The sequence below is a fragment of the Pistacia vera genome, unplaced genomic scaffold (assembly GCF_008641045.1).
Source record: "Pistacia vera cultivar Batoury unplaced genomic scaffold, PisVer_v2 Contig117, whole genome shotgun sequence".
Classification (NCBI taxonomy): Eukaryota; Viridiplantae; Streptophyta; class Magnoliopsida; order Sapindales; family Anacardiaceae; genus Pistacia; species Pistacia vera.
In genome coordinates, this window is record NW_022195215.1 from 1,283,933 (window position 1) to 1,310,342 (window position 26,410).

Below are 26,410 nucleotides of genomic sequence, written 5' to 3' on the forward strand. Positions count from 1 at the left end.
AATGGTTTCCATGTAGGATTGACATAAGCTACGACCAAGCTGAATTAATGGATTCTACCAACAACTTTTTATTTTATTTTTTTATTTATACATATATAATTATATATGATAGTAATTTAATTAATTAGTGGTGTGGCCATTAACTTGTTCAAATTAAGATGAGTAATCTTTGCTTATACCAGTACTACTATATTTTATGAATCTTGGATAAGAATAAGCAGCCAGAAATTTACTAATTGAAAGGGGCAAAATAGCTGAAATTGTAAGTCAAAAAGTGATTTAGATATAGAAAAGCTAGTTACTTATTTGACCAAACCAGTTAAATTCTAATCTTTACTTGATGCAGTCCTTAAATAAAGACTTTGTCTTCCATCTTTGAATGTTCTATGAAAATTTCTGCACCTCAGTCAAGTCAATTTTGGGGTGCTAAGTGCTAACTAATCCATAGCCAAAACCAACCAAAAAACTCGTAACGATTTCTTTAAAACTTGCTTTAGATATAAAACTTTGAGTATTTCATTACCAAAAAAATGGTCTATCTGGACCATGTCATCATCAAGCATTTAAAAATAAATAAATAAATAAATAAAATTATATATATATATATATATAAGAAAGTGTTGGCAATGAAAATCATTCTCAAATTGTTGATTGGGGTCGGAGAACTGTTTTCCTAACTGGTTTTCCCTAGCTCAGAAACGACGTCATGACGGCATCAAAAAGTTATATTTTTAATGCTTATTTGTCTTTTTTGATGTCGATTCTATATCCTTGAAGATAAATTATTTCAAAGAGTGCGTCGTTTGTTCTTAAGATATGCTAATATTATTCCGAGCTAAAAATGCTAACAATATAATATACAAAACACATAAAAATACATTGATATTATGTATTTATTATAGTTTAAGCATAATAATCAATTTGATACAAAAATTCTCCATCTAATCTCTAGAGAAGAAGCACATATATATAGTATATATAAACCGAAAAACAAAAGATATGACCCCCCCATATGTTAATTATTAATTACATTGTGAACTAATGATCTTCTTTTCTTTTAAACTGGTTCCTCACTAATCACAGTTAGAATTGTCGATTTTTTGAGCGGGAACTTCATCAGGAATTTGCAGAGGCTCCAAGGAATCTACAATATCCCTCATTAGAGGCCTTGCTTTTGGATTGTGGTTCAAGCAATGATATGCTAGCATTGCTGCCTTGTGAACTCCTTTGATTGGATAATCTCCTTCTAATCTTGGATCTACAATGTTGAGCAATTTTTTCTTTTCTTTCAGCAATGGTAGAGCCCAATCCGCTAGGTTTTGCTCTCTCGCTGGCCTCGACTTGTCTAGAGATTTTCTTCCCGTCAAAAGCTCGAGAAGAACAACTCCAAAACTATATACATCACTTCTCGGTGTCAAATGACCTGCACATAAAGATTACGTATGTCATTTCAAAAGTCGAAATACTCATTCGCTAGTGACTTGAGATGTGACATGTCCAGAATGTAACCTGTCATTATATACTCGGGTGCGGCATATCCATATGTTCCCATTATGCGAGTCGAAACATGAGATTTGTCTCCCTCTGGTCCATCTTTTGCAAGGCCAAAATCAGAAAGCTTGGCATTGTAGTCCTGCATTCCGTATACATTGAATTACAACTTGATTTCAATTGTCTAATAAACAAGATCAACTTTCGGTATAAAGAAACAATGCTTAAGCATTCGATTTTATTGCTGACAAACTGTTGAAGGATTAGAATGTACTAACTGTGTCTAACAGAATGTTAGATGTCTTGAAGTCGCGATAAATGACAGGTTTTGCTGCTCCATGAAGAAAGGCTAGTCCTTTTGCAGCGCCGAAGGCAATCTTCATTCTGATAGACCATGAAAGAGGAAGCAATACTTCTGCAAAAATGAAATGATGCATATACATCACATTGACAAAACAATTATAGGCTCCTAGATTTCTAGCAGTAGCTTTAAAAGTCTTGGCGCGGAAAAAGTTGTGTCGTTTAAGCTTTCATCTCAATATCAAAATCGAGAAATGAAAGTATATACTTACTGGAAAATAGGTTGTTCTCAACACTACCGCGAGCCATGTACTCGTATATTAGTACTCGCTGTTCATCTTCGCAACAGTAACCAATCAATTTAACCAAATTTGGATGAGAAAGTTGCCCCAAAAATATGACTTCTGCCTAGAAACACACAACACACTTCATGAAATCAAAGGAAAATAAATTTCATTTAATGGTAACACAAGACTTGAAGATTAATTACCAGCCATTCTCTATGGCCTTGATAACTGTTATCACCATCATGAACCTTAACAGCAACCGGAATGGACGGCAGCCCTTCCCTCAAGTCCTCAGAAATGAACCCTTTATAAACGCTTCCGAAGCCTCCTCCACCCAGAACGCGATCTTGCCTGAAGTTTCCGGTGATTATTCTCAGCTCATCGTATGTGAAAGCAATCAATGGATTTGCAGCAGAATCGCGGCGCAAGTCTTCTACTTCTTTGGGGTTTGATGGCAACTTACTGTCATCCTTCCTTGGTTTTGGGCTCTCGTCTTTTGAAGATTTTCAATGAAAAAACACAACATAGCATAGCAAATTCATTAATATTCTTCTTGTATGCTAAAATCGACACCTTCTTTGTCTTAGGTAGAATATTTTTAGCTTTAGGAATCAAATGAAGCATTCAGAAATAGCAAAAACTAAACATAACACGGGAATATACTTTTACTTCTCTATTTTGACTGCAATGTGAAAAGGCTTAAGAAGATTCATGTGACACAGCAAAAGATAACAAAAGTAAGAGATAAAGTAACATGGGATCAAAAATTAAATTCCAAACATTAATATATATATATATTAAAAGGATAATCAAACTAAAAATTCAAAGAGTATGCTAAGTTAGGATACTAGAAATCAAAAGGAAAAAGAAAAAAAATTAGACAAATATTAAGTATATAGAAACTCAAAAACAGAGTGAATGCTTACTTTACTTGATTTAAATTTTACCAACAAATTAAACTGAATTCAGCAAGTAAAAGGCATAATAAGACGAACCATATTTCAAAATTTACAAGATAATAAAATTTTAATTAAATATAATTAATAAAATTAGAGAGAAAATGAAAACAAACCTGATTTTGCATTGGATGAAACTATGTACACAGAAGGCTCCCATCTACAACAACAATTTCCCATTATCTTTAAACCAAAAACCATACAAAACCCGGTAACCCACCAAAAAAAAAATCAATTTACTCAACAAAAACTCATCACCAAAACCAAAATTTCCTCAATTTAGCAACAAAGAAAACACTTTTACAAAGCAAAAAAACACTCTGTTTCCAGAAACTGGTTTATGTTAGAAAGAAAGAAAGAATTGTTTTGTGATGGAAATGGTAATGAGAAAGAGAGAGGAAAAGTGAGAGAGAGAATGGTTGAAAAAATAATGGGATGAGTGTTGAGGTGGGGGCTAATGCTTGGCTACGGTGATAATGGGTCCACAAAGAGGCAGAGATTTTGTTTAAATTGTTTTTGATTTTTGATTCCCAAAAAAAAGAAACTGTTGTAGCTTTTGCTTTCATATGTTTTTTAGTGCGCATGTTAATGCTCTCCAATCTTTTTCTTTCACCAGCTTTCCTTTAGCCTGCAGCCTATTCTTTCTCTTTTCTTTGTTCACACACCAATACATTCCATTACTCTTATATTATATTCACTACTACTCAACCCATTTGCAGGAAGCTTGCAACCACCTTACCTAACTTTTCATTTCTTATAGGTTTAGTGCTATTCTTCATCAATTTACATTGTATTTAACATGTACTCTCCCTAATTTCATTCTAGTTAGGCACATTTTGAATCTAACTTTACATAGTATAATGCAGCAGCCTTCCTTTCCGAATAAAAAACGACCCCATTATCCAAAATCGATCTTATCTAGGGTTGTAATTCCTAAATTTGTTTATAAAGAGTAAATCAAATTGTATTAGTGTCTACAACGGAATTATTATGTGTGCCAGTGCTACTTTATTGAGAGTGTTACAATCCCCTAATATATGAGAGGAAAAAGGTTTTCTTTGCACCATATGGATTGTAAAATTAGTTAATAAAAACGTGTCACTTCAATGTGTGTGGCATATATGCACATCCTCATTGGTTCTTTAAATGTACATTAAAGTGCTTTTAATTAACCATTCTAATGCAAAATTGCATTGATGAATTGAATCTTAAACATTCTATTTTAGATTTTTATAAAAGGAGAAAATCTTCTATGCATAAGATACATGTAAAATTAGTCAATGAAAACATGTTACGTCAACGCACGTGACATACATACACATCATTATTGGCTTTTTGAATGTAAAAATGTTTTACAGAAAGTGTTTTTAAGCATTTTAATGAGTTTAATCTTAAACATTATGTTTTAGATTTGTACGAGAGGAGAAAGTTTTTTGTGCAATAGATATACATGAACACACATGGTATACACGCATACTCTAATTGACTGGTTGAATAGAAACCTATTGTAAAAGGTATTTTTCTATATACTAAAAGAGTGAAAAATTGCTTTTTAACTAGTCCAATGCAAAATTGCCTGGATTAATTGAATCCTAAACATTCTCTTTTAGATTTGCTTGTGTAATTGTTATTGGCAACATGTTTTGTAAAGAGTACAAAAAAAAAATGACGCAAAAGTATTGATAAGAAATAAAAATTTGTGTTTGTGGGATACAAAGCATGATGGGCAAATAGCACGTCAAGTTGGGGAAGTGGTGAATGTAGGTGGTGGTGCGACCTACAGGGATCGATAATGATGATGATAGAGCTTATGCAATTTCAATGGCTAAGGGAACGTATTAGTTACTTCTTCATTAGTCAAAATTCAAGAAGATATATGTAGACTCCTTGTCTTCTATAACTTGATGTCTTTGTTAGCTTATCTCCATGATTATCCCTTTGAATATATGTGCACATAGATATGGTCTTTTCCCCTGCCCATGAAGTCATTTTTTTCTTTCTAACTTCTTTCAATTTGTATCTCAATTTTCAAAGGTATTCTAGTGATAGAAGTAAAATTATTAAAAATTATCTCAACACCGTTATTATCGACGGTGTTGGAAACAACATTGAAGTATGGATACCTGCTTGAATATATATATATATTAAAAATTATCTCAACACCGTTATTATTGACTGTGTTGGAAATAACCTTGAAGTATAGATACCTGTTTGAATATATATATAATCTTTTTCTTGTGAGAGTGTTAATATTTCTTCTTTCCTTTTACTTTATATCTCAATTTTCAAAGGTTGAGTTGGTTGAAATAAATTGACTAAAATAGATAAATTTTACGGGTTGTATCAACTCTTTTAAAAATGTAGTTAAAGCTTTGATAACACCATTCTAGTCAAATCGTTATGATATTAATTTTGTCAAAGTTATACTTAACACGATTCTTTTTTTTTTTTGTGTATATGCTGACATTTTTTTTTCAATTCATACCTCAGTTTCAAGAGGCATCCCTCGATAGGAGTGAATGGACCAAAAAGACAAAATATTACTAACTATTATCCTATTACACAGATAACGTTGAAATGTAGATACCCATTTGAATATATATACACAAGTATAATTGTTTTCTTGTGTCGATGTTGGCTTTTTTTCTTTTCTTTTAATTCAAATCTAAATTTTCAAAGGTATTAAATTGATAGGAGTGAATTGACCATGAGAGGAAATATTTTACGAACTATTATCAACTCATTAAGAGACAATTGAAGTGTGGATGCACTCATTTGAGAATATATAAAGAGTTGACACATACATAATATTTAGTATATATAGCTAAGTTGGAAATTAAAGGATAGAGGTGGGAGCACAAAGAGTTTGACTTCATTTGCTAGCCTGATGCACTAAACAATTAAAGGGCAGAAGTGTGAATTAGAACAGAAATTAAAGAAAAGAAAAAACAATACACGTGCATGCACATTATTATTTTAAGAAGAACATTTATATCGTGGGGAAGAAATTAAAGTTTTAGCTAATGTTGTTGACTCAAATGGGAAGTTGAATCCATTATATATTTATATATAAAGCTAACATATTTGCAGATTGCCAATCATCTCTACAGTTGATCATGTAAAAGGATATTTAAGTTTTACCCATTAAATATAAACCTAGCTAAGCTACTTAAACATTGGTTATATATATATATATATATAGATATTCCTCCAGCATGCAATATTAGAGCACATCTCTTTCACTCTCTAAAAGTTTTTATATATAATATATAAGTGAAAATTTTTTACCCCCCTAGTAAAGGTCATGGGGTTAATTAATTACTAGGCGTGTTTGAACAAAACCCTAGCTTGAAAATGAATCAAAACATGTCAAAAGATGATGCAAAAAGTGCGAGTATGGTCAAAGAGAGAGCGATGATATATAGATTGATTAGTCTACACTCAATCCTGAAAAGATAAGAATAATCAACCTATTTATTAATTAAATTCATGCTCTTTAAAAGTCGGCAGGTAATTTAATACATAGTAAAGCATGGTGTGACTAGACTTAATATATAGTAAAAACATTAATTAATCTTAAGATATATTAATCTTAATTAATTAGAGGGCTGGGATCAAAGTTATAGACTTTACAAGACATTTGGAATTGCTGGGAAAGTTCTGATGAATGTCCCACCTTATGACCAAATTAAATTAAGCTTGATTTAGATTAATTTGTGAAAAAGAAAGTTTAATGAGCTTCTCATCATTTTCCTTGGAAGAACTTTAAGCAAAATGAAAGGGATGTTAATTAGTGAAAAGTGGGTCCATTATTTCTCATGTATACTCTTCTTCTTTGTTTCATTTCTCGACTTAGAAAACTAAAACTCAGAGTGCAAAATAGAAAATAATAATACACATATAAACTTTTCTTACAAACTAACTTATATATAAAACTCTAAAAATTTTCATATTCAAACATCATAAACGTTATAAGATACTACAAGAAAATTGGGTTTTTATATATATATATATATAGAGAAAAAACCATAAAACGTCGTAATCCACCTACCATGTTACTACCAGCGGTGTCCTAAACTTGTCATATAACATTTGTCGTTTAAACCCTATTATGGCACTCATTCGAATACAAATTTAGTTAAACTAATGATTAATTGCTATAATTTAGTTAGGATTGAGAGAGAAACTATGATATCATGTCAGAATTAAGAAGGTAGGAAAAAAAATTAAAGAGTGTTAGAGTATGCCTGAGAGATATTATTAAGAGGGCAAGAGAAACAATTAAAAGGGTCAGAGTCTGCTCGAAAGATATATAAGAGTAATTCAATTTAATTGTATCAAAAAAATAGAATAATATCTAAAATGCAATAGGAATATTATTCTCATTCCATATTCACATGACAACAATTTGATTCGTGTATTAAAATTTAGGATTTCCATTCCTAAAAACTCACTGTACATAAATAAAAAGAAAAAAGTGAAAATGTAAAGAATACAATGAATTTATATAATATTGGATGGAAAGTTGGATGTATGGATAGCAAGCTGACTACCACTTTCGATCCTTTCTCTCTCCCACGCACAAATGTAAAGTCAAATTATTTGTGATGTGTACATAATAATGGCTCTTGTATAATGACATTTTATTATTGTGCATTGTAGATGGAGGGTATATTATTAACCATAATCATAATGTATAAAATATCTCCATAACTAAAGTTCTAATTAATCTTAATTTAATCATTTATCAACACTACCAATAGTACAATAAAGCTTATAAACATACATAGATTACCCTTGATTATATATATCGATTAAACACTTTTCACATTGTGTATAATGACAACTTCTATAATATAATTGAAGAGTAATGTAGAAGAATTAATCAACGCTAATCATAATCTAGTATATTCATAACAACTGTTAATTTTCCCTTAATGATAAACCAATACATTTTACCATAATCATATATATAATTAATTAATTATAAGTAGTAATTGATATATATATATATATATATATATATATATGGATCCGTAGCTAATACTAATCTTACACTAGATGATTAACATGCATGCAAACAATATTAATAATACACTAAATATTACACATAATTAATACAAAGATTGATTGCAATTACATTAATTGGCAAATTATAAGATGAATTAATTATGACTTTCATGAGCATACACATATACAAGTATATATGTCTAATCATATATTATATCATAACTTAATTTATGTCTAACAAATCTTAGATGATTAATTTCGACACTCCCTATAATACATATTATAATTGTACTTAAAAATATTACAGATTGCAATTATAAAGCACTTTTTAGGCAAATTAAATACTACTATAGGAGAGTATTGTAGAAGCTCGCTAGTTTTACTACTGATACAATAATTAATTAATAAAATTACAAATCAATAATTAATTAACCAATTAATGGGTACCTTACATTACCTAATCAAATGCTCCAATACGATCCTGGTCCTACTCCCATAATCATCAATAGGAAATAGATGGGGCCTCAGATTTTTGGTATTCTTCATGAGAGTTTATCGATCCATCACCAAAATTTATTAAAAGCCATGCAACTGAGAGAGATAACATTAATTTGAATGCCAATATATTTGTGATAATTAAGACCTCAACAATCAACATATGCTTAGAGTTTTACACCAAACTAGCCAGTGGCTTCAAAGGGCACATTCGGTTGCTTCTATATATATATATATTAATCAACAAAGCAGTCGACTAATTAAAGATCAAAATATATTTGATACGCTGCTTCTATAGAATCTTCACAAATCTACCCTTGTATATGTACATGCATGCACACGCTTAGTGTCTTTTTTTACTTCGATCAAATTAGTAACACAGATTATTACACTTAACCCTAGCTAGCTTTAGCTGGATATGCATGCATTATACATATTTTATCATCTCTGGCTCATATAAGTTCATAGTACCATACCATAAATTAACTAATTCTTTTATACCTTTAAATGCAAAATTCATGAATAAGTAACATTCATATGTATTTGAAACTATACAAAAATCATAAAACCTTACTTGTTTAATTGATGAGTTTCTTTTTTCTTTTTTTTCTTTTTTGTATAAGGTAATAAGGTCAATTTAACCACATACATATATAACTATTACAATACCTCATGAAAGATAAATTTTATGTACTTAAAATTCCTGCTTATCAAAGCAAACAAGATGCTTTACTTCATTCAAATTATGACAAATGCATTAAGATGCAATTATGGATTGGTATGAAAGAGATCATTTGCCTATCAACAAAATAAATTATTCTTATTTTTCATATGGAATAAGTAGGTTCAATGATGTGAAGTATATATATAAATTGGAAGGTAAAACGTGTTTCGTATAATCTAAGTCCTTTGATTATGAACTTGTGGTTACGCGAAGTAATCGATCAATTCAAGCAATGTTTTAGAGAAAATTAAGCTAGTAATGATGATTTGATTGCTAGGGTAAACATATCCATCCTTCAATTTGTATTTTTTTCATTTGTAGAATCAGTATTTGCCTTTTTGAAGTAGATACTTCTACTAGCTGCTACTTTGAGCCTTGTAAAGCTTATGGCTAAGGTGGGTTTTTGATTCATTGATCTCTAAAGTTGTTTTTTGTGAATAACATGGTGTTATACACACATATATATAGTTGAGAATTAGTTTATATAATAGCGTGATCAGCTTAATTATAATTAATGCCACACACATAATGATTCCAATGTGAAAAAATTGAGATATAACTTTTGCAGCTTGGAGTAATTAACAGTATAGCCGGCCTATAAATTCCTAGCTAGACTCCACATGATCACATGAGACTAAGTTAATTACATTGTTAATATACAATTACCAGCTCATTAGTTAAAAATAGGGACCAAAGCTTGCATGCGTTGTTTCAATTGGGAAAAGAAAAAGTAATATAGTGTATATTTATATCATTATGATGTAATAGTTTAATACACATTAATTACTTAGAAACGAGCTTAAACTTAATTACTTTTCAGAAGTTCTTATAACAACTACTGAATTTTTCAAATGAAGTAGAGAAGTTATATGAAGACGTTCTGATTGATCTTCCTTACTTTCTTTCTCAAGTATTTTTAGAAACATCAAATATACGAGTTTAGAAGACAATGAAGTGAGTGAAGATTAAAGAATTCAAAAGAATGATGATGAAGGTCACATGGATTTCTCTTGATTGAATTCATGGTATATGATTAAGCTTTATGAAGGTAGTCTTAGGCTATAATTCTACCTAAATGTACATATGAATACAAACACTATACAAGAGAGAAACAATACCCTAAAGATAAGGAGTGTGTATAGGAGGTATTCCTAATTTTTCACCCTGTCAACTAGCTTGGAAGAGAAATTATCATCATGAAAATGAGAAGATATCTAACTGTTGTTGCAGCCTTAGAGCTAGCCTTCATATACAAGCATTATAACCATCCAGCTAAATCATAAGAATTGCCTTAACCTACAGTATTTAAACTCCCCCCACATCCGTTTGGTTCTTCCAAGGGAGACACACAAATTAATAATTTTATACAATATGCCTTCTCATGTTTATTATTTTTGGGGCCTATTCCTCTCATCACTTCCTCTTCATTTTGTTCACTCTACATTTGCATCCCATGTATGTCTAACTTTACTTCCCAAATGTGCCAATAATAATGAGATATCCTTTGTCATTTCAATTTTGATCTTCTTTTTTATGTATATATTGCATGTGTTTTTGTGCAGGTTTACATTGTCTATTTAGGGCTCACCCAATATAATGATCCCTATCTCACTTCAAACTCTCATATTCAACTCCTCTCTAGTGTCTTTTCAAGGTTTAGTTTATTTTTTACTTAATTTTCCTTCACATATATACGAGAATGCAACACTTATTTATTCTTCTAATCATTATTTTAGTGAACAAGATGCTAAACGCTCCATGCTTTATAGCTACAAGCATGCCTTCTCTGGATTTTCAGCAAGGCTCAGTTCAACTCAAGCTGCCTCCTTAGCCAGTAATGAACCAAACCCTTAAATTTCTTTCTCAATCCAGTAGTTATCATATGTATACATTCATTTAAAGGTTCCCATTGTTGCCTGCAGAGATCGAAGGAGTGATTTCGGTACTCGAGAGTCGGTCACTGGAGTTGCACACAACAAGAAGCTGGGATTTTTTAGGGCTCCCTTTAGAAAACATTAACAAAAATGAAGGGACTCCATTGCAGCTTGCCTATGGCAGTGACACAATCATTGCGGTGTTAGATTCAGGTCTCATAATCAATATCTTTTCTTATTGCGCTCCATTGTCATTGTAGTTTAATTTAACATACTTTGTTTATGGTGAGAAAGGGGTGTGGCCAGAATCTGAAAGCTTCAAGGAAGAGCCATTCATGGGGCCTATTCCTCCATGCTGGAAAGGAAAATGTGTCAAGGGAGAAAACTTTGATCCGGCAAAGGCCTGCAACCGGAAATTGATTGGAGCAAGATACTACGTTAAGGGTTTTGAAGAAGCATATGGCCCATTGAACATGAGTAGCAACAAAGAGTATCGTTCTGCGCGCGACTTCATAGGCCATGGCACACACACAGCTTCAACAGCAGTTGGATCCAGGGTCAGAAATGCAAATTATATTGGTATAGGGCAAGGCACAGCAAGAGGAGGAGCACCTAGGGCTAGATTAGCTGTGTATAAAGTTTGTTGGAGCAAGGATCTTGATGGGAAGTGCAATGAGGCTGATATTCTTGCAGCTTTTGATGATGCTTTGTGCGACGGAGTTCATGTTATCTCAGCCTCGTTCGGTGAATCACCACCTTTGCGTCCATTCTTTGCATCAAATGCTGGTATTGGATCTTTCCATGCAATGCAACTTGGTGTCACTGTGGTGTTTTCAGCTGGCAACGATGGGCCGCAGCCTTCTTTAGTTGGAAATGTTGCTCCATGGAGTATTTCTGTGGCTGCTTCCTCCATTGATAGAGCTTTTCCTACTGAAATAATAGTCAATGGTGACTTCTCTATCATGGTAATTTTAACAACTCTTCGCTTTCTTTATTAATTTATAACGATAAACGAGAGAGAAAAAAATACAAACGTGTCATATAATTTATGTTTGTGTTACTTATGTTTTTCTTTGAATCCTTTCAAGATTGTTGTTATTTTCCTAATTAGCCATAAAGTGAAATGAAGATCTAGATAATTAGCGACTTTTTTTGCTTTGTAAAGATTGTGAAGTGACTAACTCTTAGAGTTGGTTTGATCTTAATTGTGAGCTGTGAATTTTAAGGGCCACCATTATAATCATTTTGTTCAAATGAACTTTTATTTCTTAACATATATGTATGCGAAATTCCTTGAAGCTAATTCTCTAATCCTCTTTCTACAGGGAGAAGGATTAATCAGCACAGAGATTAATGCAAAATTGGCTGATGCAACCAATTACTTTGATGATGGGTCTCTCATTCTTCCTCACTCTTAATTGCATTAGAGAAAGCAAAAGTTTTGTTCAATATTATACATTTTCATTCCATGTGCAGGGTTTGCAGCAGGGAGAATTGGAATAAAATAGTAGCCAAAAGGCCAAGGGTAGTGTTATGCTTCTCCACAGTAGGACCAGTGGATATTGGAGAGGCAGAACAAGCAGTAATGAAGGCCAATGCATCTGGGTTGATCTTTGCTGAGCCTGGGGCAAGCCAAATGGCTGATGTGGATATCATCCCTACTGTTCGTTTAGATATGGTTCAAGCCACTAAACTCAAGGATTACTTTGCTCAGTTCGAAAAGTAAGTTAAAAGGAAAAAAACTTCTTACAATGGATGCACATACAATCAGTAAATGAAAGAGCGTGTGAATGCTAAGTTATCTTTGTTGTATGTGGATCCATTTCATAGAAGACTTTCTTTTAGTTAAATAGCTGGATATTTGATATTTATATTGGTTATGAGGTTAGTTAATTTCTGACATGAATATATAATGTGGCAATGAAGCCTTCCTCCAGTGCAGATAAAACCAAGTCAAACAAGTATAGGAAAAGTGGCAGCACCAACAGTTGCATATTTCTCTTCTAGAGGACCAAGTTCCATTTCACCTGATATACTAAAGGTACTTTGGTTTTACTGTAGGAAACAATATGCAAAAAAAAAAAACCATTGAAAACACTTTGTTTCAAACTTTTCATACATAATAATCTCACTTGTCATCTCATAGCTATAAAACTCAACTTTTTTCTTGTTATTAGTTGCTTTTATAATAACTTTAGGTCACAATCACTTGGACAATGGGGTAATTAACTATTTCCATGGGATCATTACTCATTGACATTTGTAAGAAAACGGAAATATCCAAAAAATTGTCATTTTCCGACGAGCTTTCTCCACGTAGACGTAAGTGTCTAGATAAGCTTCTCCTCCCAACGCAGTCCAAACACCGAAACATTAAAAGTTATTTATATAAGAATTTTCATTAGGGACTCCTTCTAAACCATTCAATTACTCATGTAGTCCTCTACGTTCCTAGCTAATCATGATGATCCTTTTCTCTTTTCATAATAGGTTTAATTCTTGTGCTTTAATAATTGCATATGTTTTTTGTCAATTGCAAAAAAAAAAAAAAAACTCAGAAAAAAAGCTTTCTTGAATGATCACTACAAAACCTCATTTGTCTTTTGTCCCCCATATTGTACAGCCAGACATTACTGCGCTCAATATTGCTTTGTGCTTAAATGATTTGAGATCTATTTTCATCACTAGCTAAAACTTAGAGAAAATGAATAGTAGTTAATTCTAGCTTCTTATGTATAATTTACAGCCAGACATTACTGCTCCTGGAATTGGTATATTAGCAGCATGGCCTCCCAAAACTCCTCCACTCTGTTACCGGAAGACGTCGCTCCGTGAAGTGGAATTTTCAATCAGGAACATCAATGTCATGCCCCCATGTATCTGGAGTAGTTGCCCTAATCAAATCTGCGCACCCCAATTGGTCACCTGCAGTTATTAGATCCGCTCTTATGACCACAGGTTGTAATTAAACAACCAGTTAGCAGATTTATTAACAAATGTCTTAAGGATATGCTTAAGATTATAATATATTTTTTTTTTATCGTGAATTCAGCTTGTACTAGGGACTCGACACTCGAACCAATCCTTGATGGTGGATCAATGCAAGAGTCTAATCCCTTGACGTAGGAGCAGGCCATTTGAACCCCTTAAGAGCGATGGATCCGGGGCTAGTTTACGACTAAAAACAAACGATTACATTTCCTTTCTATGCAACATTGGATACAGCCAAGACAAAATCAAGAAAATAGTTCTTCCCACTCCTGGAATGGACACAAGTGCAGCTCAACCGAACAAAGCCAAACTGCAAACATAAACATCCATCGATCACAGTTTCGAATCTTCGGTCGACAACGACTGTCAAAAGGACGGTGCGAAACGCGGTCGAAACAGGAATGCGATATACTTTGCTGCATTGTGAAGCCTGATGGAGTGGAGGTAATGGTGTGGCCAAGAACATTGATATTCACAGTGAGTGAGAAGAAGTGTCATTTATGTACGGTGAGAGCAGTGAAGAAGTCAGAAGGGAGATATGATTTTGGAGAGATAGTTTGGTCAGATGGTTCCTTATGTTAGGAGTCCACTGGTTGTGCATGTCAACAACACTCTGGATTGCAATGAGCTCAACTCTTATACTGGCATCTAATTAGCAGCTTCAAACATATTATGAGAATAATATGTGTGTTTATGCATTGATTCTAAAATAATGAAAGTTTAATTGTCTTCTTGAAGTTGGTGGTGTTTGTGGGAATCATATAATATACGATCATCATCAGTTTTTTTAGATGTCACCACTTTTTCCCACTCAAATAGTTCTTAATGACACTTTTGTACCCATAAACTTTTAAAATACTCTTTATTATCAAATTTATATTCCATACAAATAAAGAGCAAACTCGGTCCAAGATGTCCTTTTGCTGGTGGATGTTGAATTTTAGTGTTGGCATTGATAGATTTGCTTGGGAGGGGCGGTTACTCAAACAAATGTTAATTGCCCATTGTGTAGGCACAGGAGTAGGGTTTGAAGGTTTTTGTGAGTAATATCAGGGAAGAGAATATGTTGGTGTGCGTCGTAACAATCCGAATCAGAAACAAATATAAATTTAGATATAAATAATATTTTAAAAATCTATAGGTGAAAAAGTTATTAAACTATTTTGGTGGAAAAAAGTCTTTACTCGTTTTCTTAGTATATATTTGTGTTTTTGAAATATCGTGGGGGGCCAGAGATAAAGTCAAACGAATGAATAGGATGTATTATAGAAAATAATTTTTTTAACTTTGGAAGAGCCAAATTGTTACGTTCAATAAAATAACGTGGAAGGTCAAAGAAAATATGAAATTTGAGGGATGAAATTAAAAACTTTGATTTGAAATTTGGAAAGTTTTGTGGGATGTGTTCGAGTTATATTTCCTCCAAAGTTTAGGTCTAATAAGATCCAGAGTTTTAAACACTTGGACTAGACCCGGGAAAATAACAATTTCATCCCTAAGGGTTTAGCTGAATTTTTTAATAACGATTTTGTGTGAAATTTCCATGGTTTGTTTGCTTTGAATCTGAATTGGCTATGGCAGTGGGTGATAGCTTGATTTTTTTTTTTTTTTTTTGCCTAATATGAGGCATAAGTTAATCTGCCATTGGTGTGGAATTTCGTTTGGTGTATATTTATGTAATATGCTGGGTTTATGGACTGATAAAGTCTAGTGTACTACTCTAGTATTCGACGGTTCTTTGAGACTCTTAAGGTATTACTTAAGAGGTCATGAGTTCAAACTATTAATAAAGATAGTACTAGAGTTTACCTGACTGTTAACTTCAGGTCCCAGAAGAATAATCAATGCACAAACTGCTGCTCAAAATACTTCAATAACCAAAAAAAAAAAACACTAGTGCAGGTGTTTCTAACGGATGTGTAGATGGTTATGGTGAAATTTGAAGGTGCAAAATGGCATTTGGCATGGATTTTTTTTTTTTCTTCTTTGATGTGTATCAAGGTTTGAAAACAAACAAATCCTTTTTTGGGCATTTGGCTTTGAGATCGAAATCGTTGATTGATTGTGGGGAATTTGAAAAATTCGTATTATAATTTGGTGCCAGTGCTCAGGAGGAAGAAGATGATTGTTGTGATAAGGGAAGACAAAGAAAAATCTTTTTTTCTTCTATTATCTAGGTAATAATTCAGGGCATTTTGTCTTTTCACAAAAGTAAGAATCAGTGACCTTTTTTTTTTTTTTTTTTTAATGTTAAAATAAAGAGTATTTCCTATTATTTAAAGATAGGATTTAGTGGCGAAAACAAAGAGTTAGACAAAGGATTGATCAAGTATTTTTTCTCATATAAAACGATTTCTGGCCCACAATTAGCTCTGTTTGTTCGCACTATAGATCAAGTAGGTTGGCAATTTCTGGTACATTCCCCATCTTTGTCAAGATATTGCTCTCTCCATCACCTGTCTCAACCTCAGATTTTCTAGAGCTGGTCGGGGCGCGTATTCCCGAGGAATGAAAAACCCGTCCCCTTGTAATCTCCGATTTCTTTTTATATTTTTTAATAAATATTAATTATGTATATGTGAACGTTAAAAATCTATCTGTACGGAAGGGGGGTCTGATCCCGTGAGGTTAAGGCCACTAGCGTCCCTGTACCTGCACACGTAAGAAACACACGCTTGAAGCGAACGGGAAGCACCGGGGTGGTGTTTGCCGTAGCACTCCGACGCTCAAGTCAGCAAGGCTGAGAGACTAATATAGAGGGCTAGGGAGTAAAGTTTACCGGAAGTTTAGTCAGGGACTGTGACTATGGTGGTGATGGGGAGCTCTCAATTCAGAGCTTTCAGTGTGAGGTGTAATGTCCCCTGTCCCTTGTGGAGAGGCTGGCCTCTGTTTATATATGGTCGTCTGGTCTCCCAATCTTGGTAGAAGTAGGGAGTCCTAGTATGACTCTGATGCAAACCCTAGAAGAATTAGGGCTGTGGTAAGCTGTTTACCAGTGTCCGGATAGGAAGGTGATTCTGTTAGGAGAGTAACTCCCGAGTAGGAAAGTGATCAGGATAGGAAGGCACCTTGAATGGAGATTGATCAGATGAGGAAAGTATTCTGAGGGGGTTTGTGGCTCTAGATTTGCCCATTGACCTAGGAAATGGACTGGGATTAGGAGGCTCGTGCCCACGTGGTTTGGGCTGGCTATATCTTGTCCGAATGGGCCTAATCTGGTTGGGTCATATCAGGATTGGCCTGGCTTCTTCTTCAGTATCGAGCCCGTTTTCTCCTATTTGGGCCAAGGACAATTTTTGGCCCTAACATATTTAATGTATTATAATTTTTTAACGAGGACGAGGACGAAACCAGATTTTACAACGCTTCCACCCTCCCCCAAAACTTAATTTTTACTTTTTCAAATATTCCCATCCAATATGTCGGGTTTGGTATCCAACCCCATCAGGTTTTTCTGCCATGATTAACACTAAGCTCACAATAGCGCTACAAATCTTTTTTATTTATTCACATGTTTTGCTACAACTTTGGGTCACTGGATAGCAATTTTGGCGGCACTAATGCAGTGATTAGGAACCCCGCCCAGATTGACCGGTTTAAATGATTGATAGATCAGGGCCTTCTCCAACTCGGTTACCGCTTTTAACTATCCTCACTCCCTAATTTGATTGTCAGGGTTAGAAGATTTTTGTAGAGTGGAGATTGGTGGTTCAAGAGGTGGTGTTTAAGTTATTTTTTACGTCGGAATCAATCGGAATTTGGCTAGAAAATCAACCCAATCGCGACGATAAACAGTGGACTACCATTGTCAAGATTAGAGGGGTTTTATAGAGGGAGGTTGGTGGTTAAATGGTGGTGTCAGGATGAATTTTTTACGTCAGAATTTGGTTGAAAAAATCAATAACCTAACTATCGCAAGGGTGTGTTTGATAGAATTCAAACCTTTAGGATGATGGTATTTATCAGAGGTGTGGTTGTTAGATTTTAAAATCATTTATCACGGGTTAAATCGTCAGTTTAACCGATCAAGCCGAAACCCAACCCCCTTAGCCAGGTGAATCGGGTTGGTGTCCTAATCACTAACTAATCGAAGAAAAAGAATCCAGCGCCCCACCCTGGGTTTACTCGGCTTCTTATTTAATTTACCTTTTTTTTTTTTATTATAATAACAATTTTTCGTTAAACAAATTATTAATTAACTGTTTAAATTAATTAATAGTTTTTATATTATTATATTAAACTATAATTATGTAAAAAAAAAAAAATTACGTATTCAAAATTGTTATTTAAAAGGTTTATTATTATTAATTTAGATTTCTTAAATATTTCACTAATTTAATTTTTATATAATTAGATTTTATTTAAATAATTGCTTACATATTTAGTCCGTTATTGTACCAAGGGACAATATTAAATTTAATCCACTCCAACTCAACACAAAATATTCAGTTTAGTCTAGTGCAACGTACCAAATGCACCCATGGGTAGACCAAGCAAACAGGCACGTCGAGTGGGTACGAGCCGGGTAATGATAGGTACGGGTCAAATGGATACCAAGCTTGCAGGTCAAAAATGTGAACGAGTAAAGGAATACACCACCCATACCTGGTCATGCGGGTATGGATGGACCCACAGATCACCGATTACCTAATATTACATCCAAATCCAAATCCAAACAAACATATATGATTGCCTTATAGAAGACTAAAACAACATACTAACTTTTTCTCTTGAGTTTATAGAGTGTTCAATAAACTTCAAATATTAGTTGAAATATGTGCAAACAAAAAAACATACTACCTTTTTCCCCATTTGAAAAACTCGCAGATTATGCGGTTTTGAGTTTATTGCTGAAGCAAAATGCACGTGATCAAATTCGTACTCTTTATATTTAGACTGATACGCACACATGTTAACAAACAGACAGACAAACCCTGGGCTTCTGTTGAACGGGAATTGAGAAACCAAAGAGGAGAAAGATAAAGCAGCCACCGCCGTCTGGCAGGTAATCTCCTATGCCTTGTTTTAATGAGAAAAGCATATATGTAATTGGATTGGATTTTGGCTACAGTGGCTCTACGGTTTTGGATAAAGGGTTGGGTTTAGATTCATGATGTGTCATGTCTATCGGTGATTATGAATTTTGTTTTTATTATCCAAAATTTTGTTTCTGATTTAAGAGAAGCCAAAATTTCAGTGGCTTGAGTAGCTCTACCGATAGAGGTGGTCATGTGAATGTGTCTAAGAAGACTTCAGCGCTCGAAATTCAGAATCTCGTCACTGTGAAAATCTGGGTTCTCTTAATTATAGCTTAAGTGAACTGGTTGTTGGGAATCAAGGGTTTAGCTGATGATGGTGGATTTTTTTTTCTAAATTATTATTATCATTTTTTTTTTTTTAATTTTGTGCAGGTACCTCACCTGATCCACCCACAAAAATAACGGGTATCACTTGATATTTTCAAATTTTAATCATACCCTTTAAGGGGGTGTTTGTCTGAGCTTATGAAAATTAACTTATAAGCAACAATTGCTTATAAGCTAAAATTAACTTATAAGCATTTGAAATTTTAAGCAATTACGTGTTTGGTTAAAGTACTTATAAGTGACTGATAAGTAATTGACGTGTTTGGTAAAATGTGGTTTATAAGTATATTTTATTATAAAATTACTAAAAAAGGTACTACATTAAACAAGAGCATACTATAGAATTTTAAAATTATACAAGGATAATGTGGTAATATATTTGGTCAAACTAGCTTATAAGCAAAGTGCTTATAAACAAAAAAAAAAAAAGGTACCTCCCCCCCAACTTATTTTTTTTGGCTTATAAGCTTAACTTATAAGCTCAAAAAAATTATAAACAAACTAGTCAGCTTAATTTTAAAGTTTATAAGCAAGTTTGACCAGCTTATAAGCTTAGACAAACACCCTCTAAAACTCTAATGTTAATTGACCTATTAACTCATTCATTATAGGAGATATTTTCTTTTTCACGTTCTTAAATATTTTTACTATTTTATTACATTTTATAACTTTATATTTATAATAACGTACTAAGGTAACATTTTTTTTATCTGAAAGCTGAATCCATTTGTTATATGAATACTTCTGAATATACAAATTTGATTGATATGTTTGTTTTTAAACTTTCAAAGTTTAATTATAAGTATTGATTTATTTTTTTTTTTTTTGTAGTGTAAACATCTTAAAACATATTCATGTCACGTTATCATAGTAACAACTATAATGATTAAGTTTTATGATAAATACAAACGACCAATACTTAATACCATAGATTTTCACATTAATTAGATGTCTTAGAGTCATATTAAGGGTGTGTTTGGCCGAAGGTTATCCTCCATTACTCTAGTATATCATCTTACATTACATTACCATGTTTGATTGTCAAGTAATAAAATATTATGATAATCGAGATGCATACAAACTGGCTCAATACTTCGATACCAATAAAGAAAAAAACACTAGTGCAGGTGGTTCTAACGAAGATGTGTAAGGATTTATGTGAATTTGAAGGTGCAAAATGGCATTGTGCATGGATTTTTTTTTTTTCTTCTTTGATGTGTATCAAAGGTTTGAAAACAAACATAATCCGTTTTTTGGGCATTTGAGCTTTGAGATCGAAATCGTTGATTGATTGTGGGACTGTTGGAAAAATTCGTATTATAATTTGGTGGCAGTGCTCAGGAGAAAAGATGATTGTTGTGATAAAGGGAAGACAAGAAAATCTTTTTTTTTCTTCCTATTATCTGGGCTAATAATTCAGGGCATATTTGTCTTTTCACAAAAGTAAGAATCAGTGACCTTTTTTTTTTTTTTTTTTTTAATGTTAAAATAAAGAGTATTTCCTATTATTTGAAAGATAGGATTTAGTGGACGAAAACAAAGAGTTAGACAAAGGATTGATCTAAGTATTTTTCTCATATAAAACGATTTCGGCCCACAATTAGCTCTGTTTGGTCGCACTATAGATCAGTAGGGTTGGCATTTCTGGTACATTCCCCATCTTTGTCAAGATATTGCTCTCTCCATCACCTGTCTCAACCTCAGATTTTCTAGAGCTGGGATCGGGCGCGTATTCCCGAAGGAATGAAAACCCGTCCCCTTGTAAATCTCCGATTTCTTTTTATATTTTTTAATAAAATATTAATTATGTATATTGTAACGTAAAAATCTATCTGTACGGAAGGGGGGTCTGTCCCGTGAGTTAAGGCCACTAGCGATCCGCTGTACCTGCCACCGTAGAGAACCCACGCGTGAGCGAACGGGAAGCACCGGGGTGGTGTTTGCCGTAGCACTCCGACGTCCAAGTCACAAGGCTGAGAGAGGCTAATATAGTGAGGGCTAGGGAGTAAAGTTACCGGAAGTTTGTCAGGGACTGTGACTATGGTGTTGATGGGGAGCTCTCAGTCAGAGCTTTCAGTGTGAAGGTGTAATGTCCCTGTCCCTTGTGAGAGGGCTGCCCTCTGTTTATATAGTGGTCGTCTGGTCTCCCAATCTTGGTAGAAGTAGGGAGTCCTAGTGACTCTGATGCAAACCCTAAAGAATTAGGGCTGTGGTAAGCTGTCTTACCAGTGTCCGATAGGAAGGTGATTCTGATTAGGAGAGTAACTCCGAGTAGGAAAGTGATCAGGATAGGAACGACCTTGAATGGGAGATTGATCAGGAGTAGGAAGTATTCTGAGGGGGTTGTGGGCTCTAGATTTGCCCATTGACCTAGGAAATGGACTGGGATTAGGAGGCCGGTCCCACGTGGTTTGGGCTGGCTATATCTTGTACCGAATGGGCCTAATCTGGTTGGGTCTATCAGGATTGGGCCTGGCTTCTTCTTCAGTATCGAGCCCGTTTTCCTATTGGGCCAAGGACATTTTTGGCCCTAACATATATTAATGTATTAATTTTTTAACGAGGACGAGGCGAAACCAGATTTTACAACGCTCATCCACCCTCGCCCCAAAACTTATTTTTACTTTTTCAAATTTTCCCATCCAATAATGTCGGGTTTTGGTATCCAACCCCATCAGGTTTTTCTGCCATGATTAACACTAAGCTCACAAACAGTAGCGCTACAATATCTTTTTATTTTATTCACATGTTTTGCTACAATTTGGGCAACTGGATGCAATTTTGGCGGCAATTGCAGTGATTAGGAACCCCGCCCAATGACCGGTTTAATGATTTGATAGACAGGCCTCTCCAACTCGGTTACCGCTTTTAACTACTCCTACAATCCCTAATTTGATTGTCGGGTTAGAGAGTTTTTGAGTGAGATTGGTGTTCAAGAGGTGGTTTTTAATTGTATTTTTTACGTCGAATCAATCGAATTTGGCTAGAAAATCAACCCAATCGCGACGATAACAGGGACTACCAGTGTCAATTAGAGGGGTTTTATAGAGTGGGGTTTGTGTTAAAATGGTGGTGTCGGATGAATTTTTTACGTCAGAATTTGGTTGAAAAAATCAATAACCTAACTATCGCGGGTGTGTTTGAGAATTCAAACCTTAGGGTTGATGGTATTTATCAGAGGGTGGTTGTTAGATTTTAAATATTTATCACGGGTTAATCGTCAGTTTAACCGATCAAGCGAAACCCAGCCCCCTTAGCCAGTGAATCTGGGTTGGGTTCCTAATCACTAACTAATTAAAGAAAGAACCAGCGCCCCACCCTGGGTTTACTGAGCTTCTTATTTAATTACTTTTTTTTTTTTTTAAAAACAATTTTCGTTAAACAAAATTATTAATTAACTGTTTAAAATTAAATAGTTTTTAATTATTATATTAAACTATAATTATACGTTCCTAGCTAATCATGATGTATCCTTTTCTCTTTTCATAATAGGTTTAATTGCCTTTGTGCTTTAATAATTGCATATGTATTTTGTCAATTTGCAAAAAAAAAAAAAAAAACTCAGAAAAAATTGCATTTCTTGAATGATCACTACAAAACCTCAATTTGTCATTTTGTCCCCCATATATTGTTAACAGCCAGACATTACTGCGCTCAATATTTGCTTTGTGCTTTAAATGATTTGAGATCTATTTCATCACTAGCTAAAACTTAAGAGAAAATGAATAGTAGTTAATTCTAGCTTCTTATGTATAATTTACAGCCAGACATTACTGCTCCTGGAATTGGTATATTAGCAGCATGGCCTCCCAAAACTCCTCCAACTCTGTTACCGGAAGATCGTCGCTCCGTGAAGTGGAATTTTCAATCAGGAACATCAATGTCATGCCCCCATGTATCTGGAGTAGTTGCCCTAATCAAATCTGCGCACCCCAATTGGTCACCTGCAGTTATTAGATCCGCTCTTATGACCACAGGTTGTAATTAAACAACCAGTTAGCAGATTATATTAACAAATGTCTTAAGGATATGCGTTAAGATTATAAATATATATTTTTTTTATTCGTGATATTCAGCTTGTACTAGGGACTCGACACTCGACACAATCCTTGATGGTGGATCAATGCAAGAGTCTAATCCCTTTGACGTAGGAGCAGGCCATTTGAACCCCCTAAGAGCGATGGATCCGGGGCTAGTTTACGACATAAAACCAAACGATTACATTTCCTTTCTATGCAACATTGGATACAGCCAAGACAAAATCAAGAAAATAGTTCTTCCCACTCCTGGAATGGACACAAGATGCAGCTCAAAGCGAAACAAAGCCAAGACTGCAAACATAAACTATCCATCGATCACAGTTTCGAATCTTCGGTCGACAACGACTGTCAAAAGGACGGTGCGAAACGTCGGTCGAAACAGGAATGCGATATACTTTGCTAGCATTGTGAAGCCTGATGGAGTGGAGGTAATGGTGTGGCCAAGAACATTGATATTCACAGTGTTGAGGGAAGAAGTGTCATATTATGTGACGGTGAGAGCAGTGAAGAAGTCAGAAGGGAGATATGATTTTGGAGAGATAGTTTGGTCAGATGGGTTCCATTATGTTAGGAGTCCACTGGTTGTGCATGTCAACAACACTCTGGATTGCAATGAGCTCAACTCTTATACTGGCATCTAATTAGCAGCTTCAAAGCATATTATTGAGAATAAACTATGTGTGTTTATGCATTTGATTCTAAAATAATGAAAGTTTAATTTGCTTCTTGAAGTTGGTGGTGTTTGTGGGAATCATATAAATATACGATCATCATCAGTTTTTTTAGAGTCGACCACTTTTTCCCACTCAAATAATGTCTTAATGACACTTTTGTACCCATAAACTTTTAAAATACTACTTTATTATCTAAATTTATATTCCTATAGCAAATAAAGAGCAAACTCGGTCCAAGATGTCCTTTTGCTGGTGGAATGTTGAATTTTAGTTGTTGGCATTGATAGGAATTTGGCTTGGGAGGGGCGGTTACTCAAACCCTAATCGCTCAATTGCCGACGATTGGTAGGGTCGACAGGAGTAGGGTTTGAAGAGTTTTTGTGAGTAATGATCAGGGAAGAGAATAGTGGTGGTGTGACGTCGTAACAATACCAGAATCAGAAACAGAATATAAATTTGAATAATAAATTAGTATTTTAAAAATCTATAGGTGAAAAAGTGTCATTAAACTATTATTTTGGTGGGAAAAAGTCATTTACTCGTTTTCTTAGTATATATTTGTAGTTTTTGAAATATCGTTCAGGGGGGCCAGAGATAAAGTCAAACGAATGAATAGGATCGTATTATAGAAAATAATTTTTTTAACTTTGGAAGAGCCAAATTGTTACGTTCAATAAAATAAACGTGGAAGGTCAAAGAAAATATGAAATTTGAGGGGATGAAATTAAAAACTTTGATTTGAAATTTGGAAAGTTTTGTGGGATGTGTTCGAGTTATTATTTACTCCAAAGGTTTAGGTCTAATAAGATCCAGAAGTTTTAAACACTTGGACTAGACTCCGGGAAAATAACAATTTCATCCCTAAGGGTTTAGCTGAATTTTTTAATAATGATTTTGTGTGAAATTTTGCCATGGTTTGTTTGCTTTGAATCTGAATTGGCTATGGCAGTGGGTGATAGCTGTGATTTTTTTTTTTTTTTTTTGCCCCTAATATGAGGCATAAGTTAATCTGCCATTGGGTGTGAATTTCGATTTGGTGTATATTGTATGTAATATGGCTGGGTTTATGGACTGATAAAAGTACTAGTGTAACTATCTCTAGATAATTCGACGGTTCGCTTGAGACTCTTAAGCGTATTACTTAAGAGGTCATGAGTTCATAACTATTAATAAAGAATAGCTACTAGATGTTTACCTGACTGTTAACTTCAAGGTCTCAGAAGAATAATCGAGATGCATACAAACTGGCTCAAATACTTCTAGATACCAATAAAAGAAAAAAACACTAGTGCAGGTGGTTCTAACGAAGATGTGTAGATGGTTATGGTGAAAATTTGAAGGTGCAAAATGGCATTTGGCATGGATTTTTTTTTTTTTCTTCTTTGATGTGTATCAAAGGTTTGAAAACAAACAAAATCCGTTTTTGGGCATTTGGGCTTTGAGATCGAAATCGTTGATTGATTGTGGACTGTTGGAAAATTCGTATTATAATTTGGTGGCAGTGCTCGGAGGAAGAAGATGATTGTTGTGTAAAGGGAAGACAAGAAAAATCTTTTTTTTTCTTCCTATTATCTAGGCTAATAATTCAGGGCTATTGTCTTTTCAAAAAGTAAGAATCAGTGACCTTTTTTTTTTTTTTTTTTTTTAATGTTAAAATAAAGAGTATTTCCTATTATTTGAAAGAATAGGATTTAGTGGACGAAAACAAAGAGTTAGACAAAGGATTGATCTAAGTATTTTTCTCATATAAAACGATTTCTCCCACAATTAGCTCTGTTTGGTCGCACTATAGATCAAGTAGGGTGGCAATTTCTGGTACATTCCCCATCTTTGTCAAGATATTGCTCTCTCCATCACCTGTCTCAACCTCAGATTTTCTAGAGCTGGGATCGGGGCGCGTATTCCCGAAGGGAATGAAAAACCCGTCCCCTTGTAAATCTCCGGATTTCTTTTTATAATTTTTTAATAAATTTAATTATGTATATTGTAGACGTAAAAATCTATCTGTACGGAAGGGGGGTCTGATCCCGTGAGGTTAGGCCACTAGCGATCCGCTGTACCTGCACACGTAGAGAAACACCCGTGAAGCGAACGGGAAGCACCGGGTGGTGTTTGCCGTAGGCACTCCGACGCTCAGTCAGCAAGGCTGAGAGATACTATATAGTGAGGGCTAGGGAGTAGAAGTTACCGAAGTTTAGCGGG

General features: G+C 34.2%; 3 protein-coding genes across 3 annotated transcripts; 2 read left to right on the top strand and 1 right to left on the bottom strand.

Annotated features, from left to right (window-relative positions):
- Positions 1 to 902: 902 nt before the first annotated feature.
- Positions 903 to 3,595, bottom strand: LOC116105986 (probable serine/threonine-protein kinase PBL16). The gene is given in 7 exon segments (XM_031392359.1): positions 903 to 1,093; positions 1,095 to 1,423; positions 1,510 to 1,633; positions 1,770 to 1,906; positions 2,064 to 2,199; positions 2,282 to 2,571; positions 3,151 to 3,595. Coding segments are annotated over 7 exon segments (1,137 nt in total). The 5' UTR covers positions 3,236 to 3,595; the 3' UTR covers positions 903 to 1,057.
- Positions 3,596 to 11,021: 7,426 nt separating this feature from the next.
- On the top strand, positions 11,022 to 13,362 carry LOC116106418 (subtilisin-like protease SBT3.18). Its single transcript, XM_031392789.1, has 7 exons — positions 11,022 to 11,097; positions 11,186 to 11,350; positions 11,432 to 12,102; positions 12,463 to 12,530; positions 12,614 to 12,859; positions 13,064 to 13,178; positions 13,336 to 13,362. The coding sequence occupies exons 1-7, from the start codon at positions 11,022 to 11,024 to the stop codon at positions 13,360 to 13,362; spliced, it is 1,368 nt and encodes a 455-aa protein (XP_031248649.1).
- Positions 13,363 to 23,242: 9,880 nt separating this feature from the next.
- Positions 23,243 to 24,318, top strand: LOC116106426 (subtilisin-like protease SBT3.18). The gene is made up of 2 exons (XM_031392794.1): positions 23,243 to 23,471; positions 23,571 to 24,318. The coding sequence occupies exons 1-2, from the start codon at positions 23,243 to 23,245 to the stop codon at positions 24,173 to 24,175; spliced, it is 834 nt and encodes a 277-aa protein (XP_031248654.1). The 3' UTR covers positions 24,176 to 24,318.
- The last annotated feature ends 2,092 nt before the right edge of the window (positions 24,319 to 26,410 follow it).

Bases quoted from the DNA above. Each gene is read 5' to 3' on its own strand.
- LOC116106418 (XM_031392789.1), top strand. From the start codon at position 11,022: ATGCTTTATAGCTACAAGCATGCCTTCTCTGGATTTTCAGCAAGGCTC. The intron at 12,531-12,613 runs GTCTCTCATTCT...TTCCATGTGCAG, and splicing joins ACCAATTACTTTGATGATGG to GGTTTGCAGCAGGGAGAATT. The intron at 12,860-13,063 runs GTAAGTTAAAAG...GTGGCAATGAAG, and splicing joins TACTTTGCTCAGTTCGAAAA to CCTTCCTCCAGTGCAGATAA.
- LOC116106426 (XM_031392794.1), top strand. From the start codon at position 23,243: ATGTATAATTTACAGCCAGACATTACTGCTCCTGGAATTGGTATATTA. The intron at 23,472-23,570 runs GTTGTAATTAAA...CGTGATATTCAG, and splicing joins ATCCGCTCTTATGACCACAG to CTTGTACTAGGGACTCGACA.